At 37.3% G+C, this 24,900-nt stretch overlaps 3 protein-coding genes and 1 long non-coding RNA gene across 10 annotated transcripts; 3 read left to right on the forward strand and 1 right to left on the reverse strand.

Annotated features, from left to right (window-relative positions):
* Positions 1-588: 588 nt before the first annotated feature.
* LOC148854479 (Purple acid phosphatases superfamily protein) lies at positions 589-9,238 on the forward strand. 3 transcript variants are annotated; one of them, XM_088984679.1, is made up of 13 exons: positions 589-957; positions 1,248-1,433; positions 1,765-1,856; positions 2,042-2,108; positions 2,397-2,519; positions 2,688-2,780; positions 3,078-3,207; positions 5,749-5,830; positions 6,351-6,483; positions 6,855-7,060; positions 7,145-7,270; positions 8,034-8,343; positions 8,748-9,238. In XM_088984679.1, the coding sequence occupies exons 2-13, from the start codon at positions 1,263-1,265 to the stop codon at positions 9,051-9,053; spliced, it is 1,839 nt and encodes a 612-aa protein (XP_088840805.1). In that variant the 5' UTR covers positions 589-957; positions 1,248-1,262; the 3' UTR covers positions 9,054-9,238. The 3 variants fall into 3 exon arrangements, with proteins under 3 accessions (XP_088840805.1, XP_088840806.1, XP_088840807.1); XM_088984680.1 differs by having other exon boundaries at positions 951-1,048; XM_088984681.1 differs by lacking the exon at positions 589-957 and adding an exon at positions 1,058-1,156.
* Positions 9,239-11,616: 2,378 nt separating this feature from the next.
* LOC148854480 (uncharacterized) lies at positions 11,617-17,535 on the forward strand. 2 transcript variants are annotated; one of them, XM_088982498.1, is made up of 4 exons: positions 11,748-12,755; positions 12,835-13,490; positions 14,647-15,077; positions 16,688-17,535. In XM_088982498.1, the coding sequence occupies exons 2-4, from the start codon at positions 12,851-12,853 to the stop codon at positions 17,477-17,479; spliced, it is 1,863 nt and encodes a 620-aa protein (XP_088838624.1). In that variant the 5' UTR covers positions 11,748-12,755; positions 12,835-12,850; the 3' UTR covers positions 17,480-17,535. The 2 variants fall into 2 exon arrangements, with proteins under 2 accessions (XP_088838623.1, XP_088838624.1); XM_088982497.1 differs by having other exon boundaries at positions 11,617-13,490.
* Positions 17,536-17,781: 246 nt separating this feature from the next.
* On the forward strand, positions 17,782-18,568 carry LOC148854481 (uncharacterized). The gene is made up of 2 exons (XR_016112334.1): positions 17,782-18,006; positions 18,301-18,568. It is a non-coding gene; the product is annotated as an uncharacterized LOC148854481 (long non-coding RNA).
* A 942-nt stretch (positions 18,569-19,510) lies between these two features.
* Positions 19,511-24,900, reverse strand: LOC148854482 (uncharacterized). 4 transcript variants are annotated; one of them, XM_088982951.1, is made up of 5 exons: positions 24,603-24,900; positions 22,595-22,739; positions 22,443-22,511; positions 20,939-21,045; positions 19,511-20,292 (listed from the first exon to the last, which is right to left on the reverse strand). In XM_088982951.1, the coding sequence occupies exons 2-5, from the start codon at positions 22,728-22,730 to the stop codon at positions 19,768-19,770; spliced, it is 837 nt and encodes a 278-aa protein (XP_088839077.1). In that variant the 5' UTR covers positions 22,731-22,739; positions 24,603-24,900; the 3' UTR covers positions 19,511-19,767. The 4 variants fall into 4 exon arrangements, with proteins under 4 accessions (XP_088839077.1, XP_088839078.1, XP_088839074.1 ...); XM_088982952.1 differs by lacking the exon at positions 24,603-24,900 and adding an exon at positions 24,407-24,579; XM_088982948.1 differs by lacking the exon at positions 24,603-24,900 and adding an exon at positions 22,850-22,922.

A 24,900-nucleotide genomic window follows, 5' to 3' on the forward strand; every position in this document is an offset into this window, starting at 1 on the left:
ATCCCGAATATTCCCATTTTAGATTTTTATAATTAAAATGATCATTTCCTTTTTTACAATAAGATAAATACACTTACCTAGTAAGTATTTCTCAAAAGAAATTTACCGACATAATTGCATGACTTACGGAAAAAGCAAATTGGCTCTCTTTTTCTTTCTGAATCGCACTCCACTGTCTCCACTACAGCCTGGCGCTTTTGAGTACTTACTTGACAAACCGAAGGAAGGATGGAGCTATTTTCGTAACGTACCCGAAATCCGAATCTAAGGAGACCGGATCTGGTCCTTACACAGGGCACCTCACACATTCCACTCTGCGTTGAGAACAATTTCCGGTATTTATGTGTTATTATTTATAGGAGATGTTTTCAGTGAACGGTGGGATGTATCTGTGAGGCGCCCTTTCAGGAGCAGATCCCAATTCGAATCTAAATATGACGATTGGTAAGAAAGTAGAAGACGACAATACTTAGAATTTTAGACCGTAATTTCAACTGTTTTTCCCATCTTTTTTCACGTGTTAATACAAACCAATAAAAGGGGGGTGGGGAATCGATGAAAACCCCGTACAAATGTCGCAGCAAAATTGGAAAGCGGATTAATGCATTGTACAGGCGTGAGGCGGGGCGGAGGCGGGGGGGACATTCAAACTTTAAAATGGAAGTATTAATTGTCTGGCCCCGTCCCGATCTTTCCTGGACATCTATGATGACGACACAAGGACTAAAAGGACAAGGTGAGAAGTGAGATCGCTCATGACGACAATCCTCAACTCACTCTCGCTGTAAAATTTGCTCATGGTCATTCCCAGTTACAGTGTCGCTCCTCAGCTGCCAGAACTCACACCTCTTTTTTACTTACTTCAATCATCGATAGCGATTGTCGTCCTTTATTTGAGCCTGTGGATATAAAAGACACCTACAAATTCAGAGGCTCAACTCAATATTTCCACTGAAGGTACGTTTCTTAGGCCTCCTCTTCGGCCTTGTACTTGGATTTTCCTCGGAAATTCACTTCTTGGTTCACTCAGTTGATCAGTTCTTTTCTCGTCAGTTTTTTGCATCTTGTTTTTTCCTTTTTCCCGTTTGAGTTTGACTTCTGGGGCATCAGCTCTTGCTGCAGCTTTGTTTGCTTATATTTATTGATCTCAATGAATGTAGTTCTACCTGTTTTTACCGTTCTTGTCTTCTTTTGGGAATGGGTTTCGATGTTCTGAGTATAGTTTGATTTCTGTTGATTGATTGCAGGCTTTTTTGAGCACGATGAGGTTCTACGAGTTGTTTCTCTTGGCAATTCTTCTGGGTGTTGCAAGCTCTGGAGAGGCGATGCCGAAAGGAAAGCAGCCTCTCTCGAAAATTGCTATCCACAATACTATACTTGCTTTTGATAAGTCGGCTTATATTAAGGCTTCTCCGTTTGTTCTTGGATTGAAGGTGAGTGTGATTGCTATCTCTCTTGTCTGTTTTTCCTTCTTTTTCCCATTTTATTATTCAGAGCTTCTGGTGGAAGTCATAAGGCACACTGGTTTGAAGTTGAGTGCGGAAAAAGAAGATTGGGTTTTTCTTCTTTTTCTTTTTCTTTTTTTTTTTTTTTTTTTTTTTTTTGAGTGGTGGCGGTTTGGGGGGGTACTGCAATTTAGACTTTGAGTTTGAGCAGGTTAAATCCAAGTTCTTGAACCCAGACACACCATTTCACTTGCAGAGCGTCCATCCAAAAGATTAGTAATAGCTTCTTGGACTGATGCGTTGTTTCACTTTGTTACAGGGAGAGAATACGGAATGGGTGACCGTAGAGTATGGCACTCCAAGCCCAACAAACGATGATTGGATTGGAGTTTTTTCTCCTGCAAATTTCAGGTGAACAGATTTCATGGTAGTTAATTTTTCACCTAAAAAGAGTAATCTAATTTGATCGGGCATAATTTTTTTTTTTAATTAAAAAACTTAAAGGTGCTGCTTGCTGCGTACTTTGATTTTTATACTTTAATTATCTCTAATGCCCCTTTAGATAAAAAGTGTACTGTAATTCCAAATTGTTTCAGTGCTTCTCTCTGTCCTGCGGAAAATGATAGAGTTTCTCCTCCATTATTGTGTACTGCACCTATTAAGGTAGGTCCTCCCTTGATTTGTCTTAATGTTACCATGCAGTTCTGATGCAAAACTTGGGCTTTCAGGGAGTTGAGCTGAATCAAGCCTTTCCAAGCTCAGCTCAGGGTCATGTTCTCTGGGTTGGCTCAGATAGTCCTGGCTCCTAAGAACAACATCTCATTGAAGAGCTAGGCTTAACTTGCATGGGCCTAAATTTGCAAGTTTATGAAGCCCTCCATCCATAAAATAGGCCAACCTGTACTATATATGAATGTCAGTTTTGTAACTTTTATGTGATGATGCATGCAGTACCAATTTGCAAACTACTCAAACGGAGAGTACACAGGCACTGGGAAGGGAGTTTTGAAGCTGCAATTGATCAACCAGAGATCTGACTTTTCTTTTGCACTATTCACTGGTGGACTCTACAGTGTAGGACACTATCTAAAACTCACACAATAAATAATGTTGCATTCCTCTGTTTTACTGGTTTAGAAGTTCTGTTTGCTTCCTCTATAGACTAATTGTTTGGTTACATTTGCTTTCCCAATAGGCTCAATTCTAACTGGTTTTTTAAATGTATTGTTGTTGATGAAATAGCCGAAGCTGTTGGCAGTGTCAAATGCAGTAGCTTTTGCAAATCCAAAGGCACCCGTTTACCCACGCTTGGCCCAGGGCAAAGCATGGAATGAAGTATGCCAGTTCCTCTTTCTTATTTATTACCTGAACTTGGAATTATTCAATCAAATACAAACTGGATTTTCTCTCATGGCCTTCATGACCATTCTTTTGTTATAAAATATTTTGAATAAACTACCGCTAATTCTCCCACTAATAAAGGATAAAGTAGTACTATTTTTTTTCCTTGATGCTGGCAGCTTTTTTTTCTTCTATTCATTGTTTCATTTTCTTTCTTTCTCTGAGGCTTATTAATTTGGTAAGAATGTGATGGACCTCTAATGATGTGTATATTTTATACTTGACACTCAGATGACTGTAACTTGGACAAGTGGGTACAGTATTAATGAAGCAGAACCTTTTGTTGAATGGGGTAAACAAGGAGGAGACCAAATGCGTTCACCAGCTGGGACACTGACTTTCAATCGTAATAGCATGTGTGGTATGTAACCTTCCTCTTTTTTCCCCTTGGAGTATTTTCCTTGCATTTACCCATAATTGATGCAAAATGTGGATCCGATGAAGGTATTTCAACTTTGTTTTGTTGATACATTTTCAAATAAAACAATGTAATTACACAAATAAAAGCAAAAGTTTTGTTATTTAACATCCTTTATGACTACGAATTCTCTAAGTTATATATGATATTGAGGTTCAAGGCTGAAACACATGGTTTATGGTCAAAGAGATAAATACACATGATTGCCAGTTCAGTCGATCAAGGAAACGATGGCTTGTCCACAAATTATGGGAAAAAAAAATTAACCTTTTCATGGGGCCTATTCCACAACCTTACTATGTTGTAAGCTACATGTTGGGTGAACCCTTGATCCAAGATGAATGCTAACTGATGTAGGACAGAGTAGGGGGCTACAATTTTCTGATCTGGTGGTGGGCTTTCTAGAATGGAGGGGCTTTGAGTGATTATGATGAAGAATAAGAATGGAGAAGTAAAACTTGCTGTTATGGTAAATTGCAATGAGATCACTTAGAAAAAGAAATAAATGAGAGAGGGGAAAGAGAGGCAAAAATTCCTAGCAAAATCAGAATTGAGTAAATAAACTTTATTTCACCAAATAAACTCTTCTGAATTGCAATACAATGAATCTGTCTATAGACACCATGAGAACTAGGATGTCTTTTTGAAGACTCAATTTGGGCTATAAATTGACCCAAAATAACATTTTTTAGGCCACCCAGCGTTTTTAATTGCTTGAATAAGGACTCTAACTCCTAAAACAACTTTTCTAACACTTTTCTAACCCTACTAAAACTAACTTAATGGTAAATTTACTTTGATTTTGTTATCAATGGTAATTATGGGAGTTACTATAAATAGTAAGCCTGAAAGTTACTACAAACAGGGGTGCAAGTCTGGATGGGTTAGGTCGAGTTGAGGTCAGCCCTAACCCAACCTGAGTTGTTGAACCCCCCAACCCTAAAACTTCAGTTGGGTTCGGCTTTTTTTTTTTTTTTTTATCAGTGGGTTGGACCAACTTCTCTACTTCCTTTTTCCAAATGTACGTATTTCCTAGACCCTAAGGGTTCATGTTAATTCAATATTAGCATTATTGTGTGTAGAAGAACATAGTTATCATGTTTTAGAAAGAATTTTCCATTAAACTTCACATTTTTTTATATATAATATTACATGCATACATGTATAGATAGATAAATATGTATATACATAAATACTTGATGCAAAAAAATACATAAATTTATAGATATATACATTTATGGATGCATAGTTGCATCCATGCATGGACAGTGAATACACATATACATAAGTACATGTGCATAAATACATATTTATATAATATTTATATATGCAAATATGAAGTTAAGTCAGGTTTGGATTGGGTCAGGTTAGTCAAGGCCTCAACCCTAACCCAACCCCAGTTTTTCAGGAATACACATATACATACCATGTATATGTATATACAAATATTATACATATTTATATAATATTCAAAAAATACACGGATGCATACATGCATGGACAGTGAATACACATATACATAAGTACACGCACATAAATACATATTTATATAATATTTGTATATGCAAATATGAAGTTAAGTCAGTTTCGGATTGGGTCAGGTTAGTCAAGGCCTCAACCCTAACCCAACCCTAGTTTTTCAGGCTGGGTTCAGGCTAACCCAACCCAAGTTGCAGACCTAGCTATAAATAGTAATTCTGATATAACTGTAAATTTCTAGAAAACATAAATCCCTATTCTTAAGCAACCTACAACTCGAAAATAAATCTGAAAACACTTAAAAATACCAATAATTGCAACACTTAAAATTCCGAAATTGGTTTAGGAATTGAAAAACTGAATTGGTTCTTCATGAATTCATTCCTTGCTTCAATTTCTGCATCACTACCTTTCCAGTGAAACAATTCTTGACTGCCTTGCCCCAGTTTGTACTTTGTATAGCATGTGGCTGGATTTTTTCATTCATCTTTTTTGTTGATGTTACATGTTAACTTCTGCTTATTGTCTCTTACATTATTAATTGTATGCTTTGAATATCATAATGGAGGTGAAGATTTTCAGTTTTGGGCAAACAAGTGCACAAGACAAAGGTACAAAAGTAATTCATGGCATAATATTGGAAATGCTTCCTCATCATAAGTCTGAAAAGGCTAGAATTAATAAGTGCAAGTCTGAGGAGTGAGGACTTAAATTGAGGAGAAAAGAAAAAGAATTTCTCAAACTGCAATTATCCCGTGATATCTCAATGACTTCAATATGGCTTATTACCAAGTCCTTAATGACAATGGCATAGATGGAAATAAAAAAAGAACAGAAAAGAAAAAGAAACAATTACTTTGTTTCTGAAACTGCAATTATTCCAATATACATTACTAACTTCAGTAGAGTTGGTGGTACTATTTTATGTTTGTTTCTTTCTGGAAAGCATACATATTCTGAGAACTTGATTTTTTTATTGTATATAATACATTTCAATAAATACAGGTGCACCAGCAAGGACAGTGGGGTGGCGTGATCCTGGATTCATACACACAAGTTTTCTGAAGGACCTGTGGCCCAATTCAGTGTAAGTAGCTTCTTCCTTTTGCATATACATATGTGTGTTTTGTCATTACGTCTGTGTTCTAGCCAAACTTCCTTGTGGGAATCTAGGAGTAGCCCCAGTAAGTGTGAGGGAGGATGAGTGGAACACTAAAGTAGGATATGTTTCCCTGTGACTGAAAGGTGAAGAAAACTGACCACTATTATTGGTCATGGACAATGAACGAAAGGAATGTTTTTATCTGATTTTTCTGATAGCACTAGTTTTTTAGTGCAAGTCTTGTCCCATAAGAAGTGATTTGGGATTTAAGGTCTGAATCATGATTATTTAACCATGGCTGCATTGAATGATACCCAGATACCTGTACAAAGGTGTTGTATCATGTAGGATACTTCAACTTTTAGTGTAGAATTCATTTCCAATACCATATCCAGCTCTGTCCTTGCTGTATCCAGGTAACATAGGTGTTGGGTGTTATTAACCATTTCCAGGTAATATATTGCACAACATTAATATTTAATAGTATTACATATTGATGATGCAGATATACATACAAGGTGGGGCATCACTTATTTAATGGTACATATGTTTGGAGTCAGACATACAGTTTCAGGGCATCTCCCTATCCTGGTCAGGATTCTCTACAACGTGTAGTCATTTTTGGGGATATGGGAAAGGTCTGAATTCTCCTCCAAAACATATTCATGCATATTAAAGTTTGAAGATGTTTGGCTTGACAATGCTTCTCATGGATTTTGAGAATTATCCCATGCTATATTTGGAATAAATCTATACTAGTCAATGTAATGTATGATTGCATATATTGTGCATCTCTTGGGTATGTATCATATGTTTTGGACATTAAATCTGGCTCCTAACCTAATTATCATTCAGGTTTATATCCTATTTTTCCTTTTACATCATGATTGGCATGCATATGATAATTATAAATACCATTACCTTCTTAAAAGGAAATGATAATAGAAACCAATACTTGAAATGGTGAACCCGAAGAATCTAATTTTTATCCCTCCCCCCTCCTTTCCAGGCAGAAGCTGATGGTTCCAATGAATATAATAATTACCAACCTGGCTCCCTTAACACTACTCATCAGCTTATCCGAGACTTAAAGAACATTGATATCATCTTCCACATTGGAGATATATGTTATGCAAATGGTTATCTTTCACAATGGGATCAGTTCACTGCACAGGTTGAGCCAATTACTTCAAAAGTGCCTTATATGATTGCCAGGTTTGTCTTCCTCCATTTCAGCTCTATAATTTGGTGGACCACACTCTTTGTATTAATTGGAACTTGGTACTTTTTTTCTTGCAGTGGTAACCATGAGCGTGATTGGCCTGGAACCGGATCCTTCTATGGGAATATGGATTCAGGTGGAGAGTGTGGTGTGCCAGCTGAGACCATGTTTTATACTCCTGCAGAAAACAGGGCTAAGTTCTGGTAGGGCCCGTAGGGGGATTCACAACATCCTTTCTTCCATGATTCATATTTCTATGTGTTAGCATGTGCATAGAGACAAAGAGAGCATATGCCACTGGGCTTGGATCTGAGCATCTGAGAGTGTTGCATGGACACAAACACAGGAATTGAAAGTTGAGATATGTCTAGGAGTCCAACTTGGTGAACCCAAAACATTGGATTTGTGGACACATCTTGCATAAATAGCATTTTGTTATGTGTGTGTATAGTTAAATTGCATTTTACAATTGACAAGTTAAACTCTAAGCCTTTGCCTATTTACCATGTAACCTATACTAGTTGTTTTTCATTGTTTTCCTAGTTTCAATTTTAATTGGAAAAGATCCAATAAACAATGGATCATGAGCCATGTGTAAATTGGGAAAATATAAACACTATATTGGACAGTTCAAATGGTTGAACCATGGTTACACAGGCATTTAAAGTGGGTATTCATAATTTTAAGTCATCATGACAGACATTTTGGTAAACCGCTTCATTCACACTGTAGCTGAGTGTGGCACATTTTGGAGAGTTGTAGACAAGTCAACTCATGGATACACATTGACTTGTAAGCCCCATCTGAGCGCCGGTGTCCATGCAAAACTAAACCACCTTGGAGGTCCCCCAGTTTGATTCACAATTTCTAATGCATACACATGGGGAGATGAATTTTTATCAATGTTCCAATCCTTTTCTTTCATAATTATCTTGCTTGGAACATCATATATTCTTCTATTTCCAGGTACTCTACAAACTATGGCATGTTCCACTTCTGCATAGCTGACACAGAACATGATTGGAGAGAAGGAACAGAGCAATATAAGTTTATTGAGAACTGCCTAGCTTCTGCTGACAGACAGAAGCAACCATGGTTGATCTTCCTTGCCCATCGAGTACTTGGTTATTCTTCAGGTAGTTTTTATGCTGAAGAGGGGTCTTTTGAGGAACCAATGGGGAGAGAAAGCCTCCAGAAACTTTGGCAGAAGTACAAGGTCGATATAGCTGTTTATGGCCATGTTCACAACTATGAAAGGACGTGTCCAATCTATGAGGTATTCCTACAATTTACATAACAATGAAAATCCACTTTACTCCCTGATTCCTTGCTTCTACACAAACATAACATTATAAGCTTTAAAAATTTTCCTTGATATCCCTTTCTAGTCCATGCATCAAACCCCTGTTCTGGAATTAGAATTTCCAGGTATTTTAGAGATTTTCTTCTCAAGGAAGCTGACCAACATCCAATCTGCAATGCCTTTTACATATAATGGTTAACTTTCTATTAATTCACTTGTTATTAGTGTCAATTATCAATATCTTGTAGAAATGAGCATTCAACCTCTTCTAAATTAAACCAAAATTTTCAAATGGTAGCAAAATGCTTGTTAGTGACTTAGTTCATTCAGATTCTGCACCTCATAAACTAATAATGGGTTTCATGTTTCTATTACAGAATATTTGTACCAATAAAGAAAAATCACACTATCAGGGTCCCTTGAATGGAACCATCCATGTAGTTGCTGGGGGAGGAGGTGCTAGCCTTGCAGATTTCACCACAATTCAGACCAAATGGAGTTATTACAAGGACCATGACTTTGGATTCATAAAGCTTACAGCATTTGACCACTCAAATCTGCTGTTTGAGTACAAGAAGAGCAGTGATGGGAAGGTCTATGACTCCTTTAGAATCTCACGAGATTATAGGGACATCTTGGCTTGCAGTGTTGACAGTTGCCCAAGCATGACATTAGCTTCTTGATGAGAAAACACTTGCATATGCATAAATTTTTACTCATTGCAGTGGTAAATTGTCATATCTCTTTCATGTTCCACCCCAGAAGAGTAGAAAACATAAATTCTAGTATCCTAGTCTTTGTTGACCAGGAGTCTAGACTGAACTTTGTAAAGAAAATTAAGAGCTATATATTTGTCCATTTAAGTCGATGGTTTTAGCTCTCTCATGAACTGTAAGGAGGTGCAATAATGCATGATCCATACAAAGATGGGCTCCTCCAAAGTTTATCATCATCATCATCATCTAAGCCTTGCTCCAACTATATGGGATCAACTACATGAAATTCTGTTTTGTCATTCTGTTCTGTTCAGTGCCATATCCATTGTTAAATCATGGGCGCTTAAATCCTTTCTTATTATTTCCACCCAAGTCTTTTTGGTCACCCCTTCAACTTGTAACAGAATTGGATTCTCCAAAGAAGACTTTTTCTTTGGCGAAGTAACATATTAGTGCCATGTTTCCATCCCCCAAAAAGTAGATATACATTCCAGCATCTTGGTCTTGGTAAACCTACTCTGTAGACTCTGGGCATTGTAAATCAGATAAAGGTGATCTTAATCTACTCTCTTGAATTTCAAGGATAGAAATATGCATGACTCCTGTACAATGACGAGTTTCTCCTCTAAAGTTGATTATCTTAAATGACCTGGTTATTTAATCAGAAGTTAGTTCAAGGGTATAGAGACAGAAGGACAGCAATAGAAAAAATGAACAGCCCCTTCTGAAAGAGTTAGATTGGAGTCCATTTAACACTTAGGAGTGTTAACCAATGGACATTTCTGAAATCCCCTCTGGCCCAAGTCCAAAATTCTAATCAGCCCACTACGCTTACTTGTCCATGGACCACGATACATGTCAAATCTTGCTAAGATTTAAAGAAGGGAAAATCTCTTAAAGTATCCCTAATGCCCTCATTATGATATTGAAGCATATGGACATAGAGCTAGTAAGAGCTAAGATGGCATTCTCAAAATCTAATTTTTGGGTGGGAGATGACCCCTCCTGTAGGGATGGCAGTTTCCCCATCCTGGATGGGGACCCAACTTCCTCGATCTCAATTATATATGTATTAAATATTATTTATATGATTTATATATATCAAAACATATATAAAACATTATTTATATTTTAAAATTTTATCTATTAAAAAAATACTGTTATTTAAAAAAAATATTGGGGATTTGGGTCCCCACGGGGAATCCATCCCTGTTGGGGATCGGGGATGGAAGACAACTTTCGTCCCCGGTGGGGATCGGAGACAGGGATGAAGATTAATTTCAAAGTCAGGGTTGGGATGGGGAATATGATCCTCGCCCCAATTCCACCCCGTTGCCATTCCTACCCTCCTGTTTAGAGGTCATTGCAGCAACAGAGAAAGGAGGTGATCCCATCTAGTTTTTGAGTAATTCAATTTCCTAAAATTTAGGGGTAATTTAAGAGATTTACCCTTCAAAGAAAAACCAATCAATAATAATTTGAAGACTCTTCAGCGGCTCAAAAGCTGAAAACATCCACGCGCAAATGGCGTAGAAAAGTTATGGAAGCCCCCAGGCACTGGTCGGTACAAGGTTAACATGGATGGGGGTTTTCCCTTGGGGAATGCTCATCTTTTGATTCCATTATTAGAGAATGCTGTCCTTGAACTTCTCTTTTGTTAGTCTCTCAGGAAATGAGGCTGCTCATGCCATAGCTTATCATAGTTTTGATTCTAGCGAGTGCTGGTGGAAGAATATTTCTCCACCAGATTGGTTATTGAACTGTTTTAAGTGTTGACTGTGATCCTTTGTTAGATTGCTACAATAGTATATTTCTAGGTTGAGGGTGTTGTCTTTTAGGTGGTCTGTTTGTATCTGAATTTCTATTGTATTCTGTTTCCCTTTCCTTTGAACGAATTGCTTTCTCACCAAAAAAGAAAAAAAAAAAGAAAAATCTAGATAGCTTCAAAAAGTTGGAAAGAGGAGCGGCCAAACACCCTGAAAGAAACTGACCAAGTCATAGTCAAATTTTTCCATTCTGCTTCTCTATCAAAAATTCAAAATGTAGCAAAATTGAACAGCAAGTATTTGTATGACCATCGTTTTCAATGGGCCACAGCCCCAACAAACATGACACATACAACTGACCCCTTGTCACATGAATCCAGCTTGCTCTTGGCGTATATTCATGGCAGATGCTGAGATGCATCACAGTATTAGAAGTTTAGAACAATTAAACTGGAAAGCATAACGATCAGACGGTAACAAAGAAATCCATGCATCAATTGATCAGTGATAGACACTAGTTGAGTTTCACTCGGGACTTGGGTGGCTAGAGTCTAGGATGAAAGGGTTTTGGTGGTGTTATAAAACAAACGTAGAATTCCAACAAGAACCATTCTATTCTAATTAATATAGTTACAGTACAGTTTTAAATCTAAGAAAAAATGTCCATGTGGGACCCACTGGAGACACGTGGCAAGTTGGCCAGATGGCAAACATGGTTTCCTCTTGTCTTCTAGGGCGTAAGTGTCTAAACGGGCCAAAATAGAAGCGTCGGCTTTCCCTTAGCAGTATTCCTTTGTTCAAGCACATATACGAATGTAGCCACGTAGCAAAAGACCCCTTCTCTCGACTCAAAGAGAAGCTCCTTTTATAAAGAAATCACAACAAATAGACGAGCAGAAAATCTCTCTCCCTCTATGAAGATAACAGAACTATTGGTATTGTTTAGTTTTTCTCAGTAGATAACAGAACTATTGGTATTGTTTCTTCGACTTTTCAATCTGTAATCCATTGGCTATGAGTGTGGTTGGTTCCCTTCACAGCTTAGAACCAGAAAACGAGGATTTCATATTACAACTAGAATAGTAAGCCGTTTTTTTCTTTTTCTTTTTTTCCTTTTTTGTTCTCGTCTCTAATCTGAACTTCTCTCTTAGAGTATTTTTAGCAAAATGGGTTCTTTCTATTGATGGGCTCTACAGTCCACAGGGTTGCTTTCATCTGGGTTGAATCGAGAATTTTCCACACTTGTTTTTATTGTTTTTTTTCCCTATGAGTTGGCTTTGGGTGGTTTTAGCCTTTTAGATTACAGGGTTCAGATTGAGAAACCTTTTTTTTTTTCTTTGAGACTTCGATTTTCTTGTTTCTTTTCTCTTTGATGCTAACCGCTGGTTTCCCTAGTAATTTATAGTTTTGGGTCTTGTCGTGAATCTAATATCTTGATTTTACTGTATGGCTTATTCTATCTTCTTCACTGGAGGTGGAGGGCATTTGACTGTTTTAAATTCTTTCGTTCTTTCTACTAATTAAGTACTGATCCCTGAAGTTTTCAGCCCCTGGAGTTTTGAGTTTCGGTAATTTGTTGTTTTGAGTTTAGGCATTGTGTTTTATGGGTTCGTTTCTTTCTGGGTTATTTATATTGCAATTGGAGCAAAAGGGGAAGTTAAATGAACTGGGGTACTGATACTAATTGTGGTTGTGAGAGTGGAAATGGATGTATGGGTTGTTGCAGTAGCTGCCTGTTCCGGATACCTAGCTAAGTATTGGAAGAATCTTTCGAAGGAGAAAGAAGGTTCATTCCAATCGTCTTCAGGAGACTCCCTGTGCTTGAAATCTGAATCCCAACCTTTGCTGCAACAACTGCGTGAGCAGACGAGCAACTTCCGTAGACTCAGCCAGACACAATCAGGTGAAGACTCTTCTTCTGGTAGAGAAGAGTTCTCGTCAAATCTGGATTTGAGATTTTCTGACACGCTCCGGTCATGTAGCTCTTCAGCAACAGAAATGGCTTCAACTAGTGGGTACAATGGTTCAACCCATTTTGGGGAGTATGATGATTACAGTGTGCTTTCTACATCGAGTTTGTCTTCAGGTATCTCTAATGAAAATCATGAAAAGAATGGGAGTGGATTCAAGGGAAACAACGAGGTTGGTGACAGTTCTGGTAATTTTTTATCATCAGAATTTTCCACAGCAGAGATGAATATTAGTAATAGATACAGCAGAAGTAGAAGTCTTAAAAGTAGACGGCCTTTGGGGTATTCTGTTAAACCAATAAGTTCTTTAGAAAGTTGCCTCATAGCTCAGCTGTACAAGGAGCATGTTGAAATGGAAGAATATGTGTTTAATTCACTTTCATCGCCACGTACACCAGCTGTGAGGCCATTTCTTGTAACTGATGGAGGCCGAATAATCAGCAGAGCAAGTGGTGATTACACTATGCAATCCGAAAGCTTGGGAAGTAAACTGTACGGCAAGAGTGAAGTACACTCAGAAGAGAAGACAGCATTTGGGGTGTCTCCGCTTCCAGAAATTGATTCAGTGCAGCTTCCAAGAAAGGTCAAACAGAAAAGAGGGAAGGGGCGGACAGGAAGATATGGTAGTTCCAATTTGAAAGTCTCCCTGAGAAGCTCTCATTCAGAAGGTATTACATTTTTCCTTTGTTATTTATTTACTTTCATTTGCAAATCCAGCGTATTTTCATTCTTTTCTAGATGCACTCTCTAGGAAATTTAACCTTCTGTCATATTTCAGAACCAATTTTATCTGATAGTCAAAACCCTGTCTGGTAACAGTATCTTTTACTTCAATAGTTGACATTAATGAGAGAAATGAAGCCAACTCTTCAATCAAGGAGAATTTCACTTTCTTGAAAGATTTCTAGGTTAGTTTTGTTAGTTGAAAATTCTCCTGTCCTCTTTTTACAAAGGGACATTTTTGTTACAAATTGCATGCTTCAATTTATAGAAACTAATTATGCTTATTAGGACATGGGGCAGACCAAAAAAGGACGTGGGTAAAGTAGTAAGAAATGATTTAAGCACTCATAATTTAACAATGGATATGTCACTGAACAGAACGGAATGATGAGTAAGGTTTAATTTTATTTATTTTTAACAATGAATGATGCTTATTAGGACAGTTCAGTAATGTTACATCATTACAAAGTATCATTATGCTTAACCCCTTGCTTGGCCAAAGAATCAGGCACACTGTTAGCTGATCTTGTTTTAAAATTTTTTTACATCAGCACTGTCTTTAAGGCAAGGCCTGTTCATTGTAATGGTCCAGATTGTTGGTCATGCTTCTCAAATTGGACTCTAAGGGAAAAAGGCTTCTGATATCTTGAATTAGATTGTTGTCATTGCTTGGTGCAATGGCAAAATCTTGGGCTGACAAGCATGAAGTTGCAGATTGAAGTTGAGATGCTGAAGCTTAGGTCCATATCCAGTCAGATCAGTCCAGCCTTCCCAAGATCCAAGATATCTGGGTCCAACTTTTGGTACTGGCCCTTTATCCATTGGAGATGATAAATGTCAATCTTATCTTACAGGATCTCATCTTTTAATGTTTTAAGTACTTATTTTATTACTCGTAGTATTGATAATTTGATATGAACCAATATATGCATGTAATGCAACAAAAATCATCTAATCAGCTACCCTCCACACCCATATTGATAAACAAAGTCTTGCCTGGATGGAATTTCTCAAACATCATGTTCTTTTCTGCTCTTCATATATCAACTATGCACCTTCTTCTTCTTTTTTATCATATTCTGATACTACCATACTCAACAGGATCTCCCAATGAAGTGCTTCTTTTCTGCATTGGAATCGCTGTTGGTGTAATGACTACTCTTGTAGCAAATAAAAGAGAAGTGGACAAATTAAAGGACTTGTTAAAGCAGACTGAGAACTTAGTTCAAGATCTACAAGAGGAGTTGGAGATGAAGGATTCACTGACTGTGAAGGAGCTAACTAATGAAGGTTATGAATCTCGGGAAATCAATGACATTTGCTTTCTTAACCAGGCCCCAGCTCCATTTCCTTCTGAACACAAATGGGATGCATCTACTAAATGTTATAGTAAAGAACCACATGATCAGAAAGCTAACAAGAGTTCAGAGTCTATGAGTAAAATTGAAGCAGAGCTTGAAGCTGAACTGGAGAGACTGGAAGTAAACATGAATTCATCTAGCTCACAGAGAAGATTATCCGACTTTCTGGAGGTATGCTTTGAGGCTAGACTCTTCATCATAATATCTTTTATTAGTTCTATAAAGTACCAATGAAAAGATGAACAGTTATCAAATACTTCTGCACTTGAATTTCCATGATTATCTTTTGTTGAGTTACCTTATGTTCTTCCAACTATTGGTAAACAATCTGCAGCTATCAAACTTTATTTTGGAAATATTTTTATCGAACAGGTAGCAGAGTTAAGATGATTGTTTTAATCATAGATATTATATCTGTGTGTTCCACATGTCACCCATTTTCCATTATTTTATGATTGAAAACGTCCAACATTCAATAGTTGAGTGGATTCTAGAGTGGAAAAGCCAATTTCCCAATTAGGATGACACTTTTTATAGGTCCAGCTAGGATGATTATTTGAGCTTTCTAGATGAGTAATCTATTTGATTTCTTTTTCTTTCAACTTAATCTTGGTCATCATGCCCTCAGTTGCTATCTAACAATAGTTTCCTGTCGAACTTTGGATTAAAAAACTTCTGCTACTTAACACGATTTCTTAATGTATTCAGCATTTAACCAACTTTCTGTTCCTAAGCATTTGACAAAGATGGGAAACAGGCATTCTACTTGAATCCTAGTGTTACTTTTTAATCAGAGGGCCTATATTACACACTGTTGTATGCAATGACTTAACTGACCGATTGTGACAATCTATGATTTGTTTTGGATTCTGATACAATCAGGAGTTAAAGTTAAATAAAATCTTTCCTCAACCAAAGGTGCTAGATAACTCGCTTCAATCTCAGTCAGTCTTGCTTCTCGACACCCGTCCCCCAAGGCCCCAACCACCACCTTCTCTCTTGTTACAGGGATTGCCATTATCATATATTGGTAATCATCAGATGGCTGGGACTACATTCTATTATTCTGTTGGTAAGATGTTTAGTCCTTTGAAGGTGAAGGGGACCAAGAGCCCAAATCCTTATGAAGTCAAAGTAGCCTCATAAGTAAAATGGTAGATCCCCAGAAAAATCCCATAACATATCCAAGGATGACTGAACTCTAATGTAACTAATTCCTATCAACCCCAACTGTAGCCAAACTATTGACCATGATTTGGCTGGTCTTAAACTAAGATTTAACCTCCAACATTTCTAACACAAAATGGCCACTCTCAGATTCAAACTTGCATTCTCACACTCAGCCCTAGAGTTTACCATTGAACCCAGCAACAGCTTCTAGGGAGAAGAATATAATGGGAAGGGGGGGGGGGTGTTAGTGAACATAGATTTCAAACCAACCAAATTGCAACCATTGGAAAAACATTCATTTTTTACTTCTACTTTTGTTTGTTATATATAGCAATCAATAATGAATCATCCCATTACCCGTACAACTCTGAAGTGGTGAGACACAATAACGTTTTCATTGTTAAAAAATAAAAGAAAAGAAAGCAGACACATTTGTGGTCCAAGGAAAGAGATTATGACTAGTCAGTCGGTATTACTACATTAAACTACCGAGTTACGTTTTCTATGTTTATTATTATTTTCTATTTGCATATATTTGAAACTGATTCTTATTTGCTCGTGTTAAGAGATGTATGTTTAATCAATTTTAATAGTTTGGGCTCTGGTTGCAGCTTGATCCAGACTTTGTAGGAGAAATTATCCATGGAGAACTGAAAGCAGAATTAATTAATGGTGGAGCTGGTGACCAAGTTGACTCAGACCGAGATGCAAGTGGCACCTCAACCCAAACCCAGAATGCAAACTATGCTGTCTCACCTAGAGAGCTCAGTTTGCGTCTTCAAGAAGTTATTCAAGCAAGGCTAGAGGAACGCATCATGGAGCTTGAGACAGCCTTACAACAAAGTCAAACACGGGTGCATTTAATGGAATCAGAACAGATCAATTTCAGGAGAGACTTCTCAAACAGTGAAATAGGATCTTCATCGAACCAAGAAAGCCCAACCATGGCAGAGGAGAGCAATAATGTAGCCCACCCATTAGTTCTAAATCTATCAAGCGAAGCACTTGATGCGTACAACGAAGCATATGAAGAGTTAATGAGAGTGACTGAGCCAGAAGAAGATATGTCATCCACGGCATCTAAAAATAACAAGATCGACCAAGATGCATTAAATCCGTTTGGTAAGAGTCCATATTGGAGCCAAAATGAAGGTGGGGAATATGGTTCCATCCCCCATTTTGGTGTCATTGAGGAGAGGTGGTCGAGGAATTCGGTTCATAATAAAGTGACTACATGGGAAGAGCAGATCTCAAGGAATCGAGGATCGAATGAGGTTGGTGAGAGCGAAGATGAAGATGAAATGGGAAAGCTGTTGATAAAACGGATTGTGGAAAAAGCCAGGCAAGGTTCTCCTGTAGTTTTAAATGCTCGAAAAATGTTATTTTCAATGGATGAAAACTAAAATTAGAATGAAACTAAAAAAACATAATGCATTAATTGCTTGGTTGCGTTTGGGAAGAGTGCAAATAGTGTAAATGCAAATATGCAGAGTGCATTCTGGTCCATCCATACAATGCAAAGTTGATTTGGTTTTGCATTGATAAATTTAATTTTTTTTCCAAGGCTCCGTTTGGGAAGAGTGCAAAGTATGGTTCAATGGAAATATGCACCCCGGGTCAGTTTTCCGCTGTTAGGTAAAGTTGTAAATGAATCCTAAAAATCGAGGGAAAGTGTAAATGTACATCGAGAAAGGGAAGCAAACCTGTGTTCTCACTTTCCATCGATGGAAATAGAACACTGATTTGCTCTCTTTGTCACATCTTCTCGTTGAGGAATACTACAGCAACGGTTACTTTTCATCAACGGCTACCTATCTTCTTGACCTCTGACGACAGAAACGAAAAACTTGAATTGCTATTTCGAGCTCCGACGGACTTGAAATTGACATACGGCATTGCTGACTATTCTGAAGACGTCAGAACATCTCAGGTATGTTATTTGTCCTCCCCATTGAGATTGGATATTCACCGGTGATGAAAAGATTAAGGTTCTCAGAACATCGCCATACTTCACACTTTACAGTATTTGGAAGGGAAAGTTGCCACCCAAAATAGGTTTGGGAAACCCCAGAATATATAGAGGCCAAGTTCTGTCTGGGGTTTTTTTCTACTTTCCCTCTTGGTTCCCACATGTATTTAGGAAAAATTTTCTACAATTACAAATCTAAATATGTTTACTGATAATAATGTTTTTGTTTTTTATTTTATTTTTTGTGTTTTACAGGCAACAGGGCTCATAGAGGCTAGATTTTACTTACAACATAAAAAATCTCAAACACCAGCAAATTTGCACTCTCGATTTGTTTTCTTCCAACCAAAACAACCATGGGTGCAAATGGCCATAAAACTGGCCTGAAAGAACCAGCATTTGCACTCTTCCCAAATACAGCCTTTTAGAAATATATTAGCGGTTGTTTTTTTAAACCAGTCAATCTAGATTTTGCTCTAATTCCATGGCATATGCAGGCTTTCTTAAACGGAATTTTAAATAAGTACATATTGAAAATTGCTTATTAGAGCATTTTGATGCAGCCTGCCTTAACGGACTTTTTCTTTAATCTCTTATAAGGGGAAAAGCGTAAGAAGCTAGAAGCTTTTTTTTTTTGTATTTCTAATTACATTTCTTACCAAACGGTTTTTGTGGCTTTTTGAGATGCATTTGGCTTTAAAATGCAATAAGCCACAAAGCACTTAAAAACGCAAGTACGCAACCAGTTCCAACTTCATCTAGGTGCATTTTCGGTTTCCCATGGTAGCAGGTCTCCCTCCATATTGGGGCTCGCTCCCCTTATTTTAGTTTTTTTTAAACCTTGTATTTTTTTTTTTAAACCTGGTTCAGAAGAATAAGTCCCTGAATCGGATTAAACCCTGAAACACTCTTTGTAGAAACATATAAGTATTGAAATTTTGAACCTTGATAGTCCAATCCAATTCAAAAAATTTTGAACCTTGATAGTCCAATCCAATTCAAACCCATTCACAAAGAGTTTAGCTCTAAAAACTCAGAAATCAGGGAGGAACACATACCACAAACTAGGCTACTGTTTGGCATCAATGCTGCAGTTGCAGGTGCATAGTTAGGACGTTTCTTGAAACAACTTTTTCTATTTGATATCAATGCTCCAAAAAAATATTTTCTGCACTTTTACCCATTATTCAATGCCACATCACTGCCATATTGACAGCAATGAACTGCAACTACAAGAAACACCAAATTTTTAGCATTGTTTCAAACCATGCATTCTCGATTTCCAAGACATGGCTTAGAACACTGTTTTCTATAAACAAACGGTTTCAAACATTAACTATTTCCTGGATCATCGTTTTTTCCTATATGGCACTGATGTGGCACCATTGCTCCAGGAAACGGCAACGATGCCAAACAGCGGCTAGATAAATGGAGTACAAATGGTTCAATGGATGTGTACCTTTAGTTTTGACGAAGACGAACGAAAGATGATTCTTTCCATTTGCTAGAGCAAAAACAGTTGGTATCTAGAAGGAATAGTAACAACTATACTATAGTAATGACAAGCTATTTGCCAACTTAATATTATCAAACAGTTGCCTTCACTTTGGCGGTCCAAAAAAACAAACGTCAAAAGAAATTTAAAGGAAACATGGAAGAAAAATCAGGTTAGACTAATGACAGTAATCCAAGGGCTAATAATTCTTTCCTCAGCAGCACCCATCAGGCCCTCTTATTTGCATAGTCATCAGGCTCATCATCATTGTCATCGTTGTCTCTAAAATTCTCACCCGTGCCGCTTTGATTATTAGTTGTGTATTGATCTCCACCACCATATGACATTCCTCCGCCGCTACTACCATATCCACCACCTGCAAAGCTGCTCTCGCCACCTACACTACTGCCCATATAGTTATCATTGCCACCGCCACTCCCTGCAACACCATAATTTCCACTGCCGCTGACATTGCCATAGCCACCAGAGCTTCCACCGTCACCACCAGTGCCATAGCTGCCACTAGCACCACTTCCACCATAACCCCCACTACTGTAACTACCACTGCTGCCACCTCCGCTGCCAAAGTTGTCACCACCATATCCACCACTACCGGCACCGCCATAACTGCCACCGCCACCATAACCACCACCACCATAGGTACCACCGCCACCATAACCACCACCGCCACTGCGGAATCCTCCAGCCCTATCGGCTGCATAATTCACCCTCACCCTTCGACCATGAAGTTCCTGGTGAAAAAGCAACCAATCATCAGAGAATTACCAGTTGAAGTTTATCTTATGAACGTCCGACTATCATTCCTCAAAATGGCAAGGAAAAAACCCTGAGATCAACCTACCTAGTTACCATATACCAAATAGAAGCTATGTAAAACCAACTTCACAAACTGATCTCAATTCTCACATGTGCATGCACTCCACTTTATTACCCTATCTATGTAATTCATTGAAACTGATAAAGTATCCATCATTTCGAGCATTAAAAAAACTGAATTGAGATGCAGTTTTACATGAATTATAACCACTTATTAAGCATGTGCGGGGGGGCTCAGGTTGGACTTTTGTCAAAATTTGAATGGGCCCGGGGTTAAATGCCTGCTCATATTGGATCAAAAAAAGCCAACAATACTTCTAAATGCCTCAAATTTATGAGCTAATGAATGATGAACATGATAGGATCCACACAGTTTATTCAGCATGACTGCTCATATTGGATCGTCCGGATCATCACTCAGTAGAAATGCATATATATCTGATACCAACGCGTAAACAATATGTACGTATCAGAAAAGCTCAGCTATTTATTTCCATGGCATTCATGCAATCACCTAAAAAGCACCAATAAATGACAAGATGCTAAAAGAAGCCATAATACCTGTCCATCCAAGGCTTGAATGGCACTGGAAGCCTCCTCACCAGATGTATAAGTAACAAATCCAAAGCCCCTGGATCTACCAGTTTCACGATCCATGATCACTCTTGCTGCAAAGAATATTATGCTTATCAAAAAACAAAACCAATGTGTCATGCAATACAAAAAGGAAAAAAATGGAAAATACACCTTTCAACACACAAAACATGTAATCAATAAGCTGCCATAACTTGAATAGTTGTCAAATCAAGACATGTTCAAATATTTGTATTATGCAAAAGTAGTAGTAGTGGTCACTCTAAGATCTCTCATGTGCAGCTTATCTGTGGTATGTAGGGCACAAATTTACCGGTGTCAAAAAGAATCCATGCAAATCCAACACATGGCAATCCAATCAAAAATTACAAATAACACATTCATTGTGCAACTTTCACGAGGGACACAAGAACAGAAGCCCCAGCATTGTCCTCAGAGGATTTTTTTTATGAAAGTACTCCAAAGATATTTTACAACAAGGAAACTTCACCTAAGAGTCTCCAGATGAGCATGATACACAAACTCAACTTATATGCTAAATGCCACACAAAATGTTTAAACATTGATATAAGACAAACGCATGTAATTGTGTTTTATCTATCAGACCACAACTTGTATCTCACAAGTCAGTAGCTCAGTCCAGGCCTAAAGAGACATTATTGTAGCTATGCAATAAAAAACTGGAAGACAAGATATTTTACTTCATTGGCTACAACATTTCCAGACTATATTACACAGAAACTTCAAGATGGGTATTGTAGCCACATTGAATTATGGACTAATCTGAAACTGAAACTTAATGGAATCTTATAATTGTTGAATTCATAACATGTGATTACCTCAAACCATTAGTTTTAGAACAAGAGTTGGCTGTGATTTGTTTACTTGTTATTTAGTATAATCAAATACATAATATTTTAAATTTTTTATGTTGCTCGCATTGATTTATGTTTCTATATTAATTTGTTTTCTATCACAACCAGCATTCCTTTTTTTTTCTGAAAGATAATCAAATACATAATATTTTAAATTTTTTATGTTGCTCGCATTGATTTATGTTTCTATATTAATTTGTTTTCTATCACAACCAGCATTCCTTTTTTTTCTGAAAGATGGATAAAGGATTTCATTAAAATACAAAGCAAAAGGGCATGCATGCAGGTGTGAGGACAAAAGAGGGATTCATTTGGAGTCGCTAAATTATAATACACCAGGCAAGTACCTTAGTCCTATGTCAAGATGAACACCTTATAACATATCTGGTTCCAACAAAAATACCATATCCATGTAACATGATCACTGGATATGCAGCTTCTTACTTTCCCATTAGTCACCATTATAACAGGGTTAACTCCATAGCTGACTTCCTCAGAGAATGGTCAATATAACATTGACAATTTTACAAACAGAATGCCCAGAAATATGACTGGAACAAATGGGGAAAAAGATTAAAGTATTAAGGCATATATACCTTCAATTACTTCCCCATATGCAGTAAAAGCTTCCCTCAGACTCTGGTCATCTGTGCCATATGAAAGACCTGCAGCATTAAAGTTTAGGATCATCAGTCATTAAAACAAGATCTGACATTGTGACTTAACAAAAAAATGAGAATGAACAAACCTCCAATAAAGATCTTTGAAGATGACATGCATCTTATGGCTTGGAATATAGATGGAGTAGATGGTGACAATTCCAAACTGATTTGCTTGCCTATTGTCTGCTTAAGTAAATTTCCAACTTTACCAAGGAAAGCCATTGTTGGAGCCTGTACAAAAGACACAAACAACAAGTATTTGTCATATTTGCTTATAGATATATAGAAACGCATGGACATGAAGAACTCTAATAATCCCAGAGGTACCATCATAAAGTCACCTGTTGTAGATAAAATGCAAAGGGAAGATTCATTCATCCAATTATTCATTCAATACATGCCTCCAAAGAAGTAGGCATCTTCAATGACATCACAGATAGAACACAATACATAACCATCAATAAGGACATCTTAGAAGATATCAGTTGAGTAGAAGTGAAGATTCACTTTGATAGAATTAATAAAGCAAAACATAGCACATGTAATTTGACAATCAGAAATACAGGACTTTTGATAGTTCAGTTTGGGCTGTCACAATGTTTTAAATGATCACATCTACCCTGTCCCTGCAGATATCTTTTTTCTTTTCGCAGATCTTAGGAAAGACTTAAGTTGGCTTTTGTCATATAAAATTTAATTATATCTCCCATACAGAGAACACTGTAGTTTACTATCTTGTGAGCAAGAACTGTCCTAAAAGGTTTGTGGCTGGAGTACTTTAAAAGAGCAAGGAGCAAGGCACATGTCTTTTCAGAGCAAGGCATGAAAATGCCAATAAAACAAAAAAAAAAAGAATATTAAACATAATATTAATTCTAAACATAAACTTAAATTAAAAAAAAAAGTTTAAAAAACCCATTATCTCAAATTAAAATACATAAACACAACATGTAAAACATATTTAAAATGAAAATTTACAAATAATTAACCATAACGTATAAAAATTATTCAAGCATATAAAACTCTCGATCTCTTTAACCTTTTTTCCCAATTGCATGACTTCAAATAACTAATGTGATGTAAACCATTTTGCATTCTTGGGCCTAAGCGCAATGCGCACCAGGTGCACACCTTTTGGAACTACTGCACCTGGGGCCTAGGCAAGGTGCATACTTTAAAGTGCACCTCAGCTCTGCATCTAAGCACGCCTTTTAAATCACTTCGGCATTGAACTCCCCCCTTGGTTATGCTCATTGCTGCACCGTAGTGGTTTTCTGTTTTAGTTCTGAATGTCCACCTTTGATGGATACTGGGAGTATTAGTTATGAATGATGTTCGTTTTACAAAGATTAGAAAGACAAACAGAAATATAGGATAATAAGCAATTATCATGCACAATCTGGGCTAAAGAACAGAACCAAACCACAATACCTATATGCATAAAATGAAACATAGAATGTTATGAGTTCCCAATCCCAACTTACAAAACCAGCTAAAAACCTATACAGAGCACGGGCATGATGAGTCCCACTCTGCACGCCCAAATGGAAAAAATTAATTCAGAAAGGCAGTTGCAAGAACACGAGAAGGGAGATGGACAGAGAAAGAACAGCACCAACATTAGGACCGCAGTGTAAAACAAGTAAAAGTCTAACTTTAGGCGAGTAGCAACCTTAAAACATGAAAGCCTACCTATTTCATGAAAATAAAAACAGAAATAGGCAATCAAAAAGTGAAAGAAAAAGGTAGAACGATACAACACAAGTTTTTCCCATTAGTAGATGTCTCCAGTCTCGACAAAAAACAACGGAACAGCTCAAGAAACAAAAAATAAACCTTATACAACATCACCAACAAGTAGTTTATTCTTCCAAGTTGAATAAATAACAGAAATAAACCTTAAAAGAAGTGATTTATTTTAACTAATCTACACTATCGTTGCAAACACCAGTGGGCGGCACAGGTTTGAAAGAACAGATGCGAATATCAGGTGCTCTGATCAACTCCAAATGAATCAAACCCTAGAAACCAAGACCATGTATAAAGTAAACAGAGCAGAGTTAAAAAGTAATAGAAGCTACACATACGCCTTACCTTCTACTTCTATAGATTCGTCGAATCCTTCTCTGCCTTGTTCTTCTTTCCTAAACCCTTAGAAAGCTTGATCAGGGAGAGGGTTTACGAGATGCCAACGTGGGTTTATTTATCGGAATTTTAAATCAATCTGATTCGTTCAAATTATAGTTGAAAGGGACGGACCGTCCGATGGAAATGACCGCCAATGTCATTATGAGGGTACTTGGCGCTAATATCTGAAGCGCTCGGTGAGTTTTGTCCGACCGACCATTTTACGTTTTGAAGACGATAATAATAATATTATCAAAATAAGTCC

This window comes from Nelumbo lutea, chromosome 4 (assembly GCF_056320005.1).
Source record: "Nelumbo lutea isolate HS-2025 chromosome 4, American lotus-T2T, whole genome shotgun sequence".
Classification (NCBI taxonomy): domain Eukaryota; kingdom Viridiplantae; phylum Streptophyta; class Magnoliopsida; order Proteales; family Nelumbonaceae; genus Nelumbo; species Nelumbo lutea.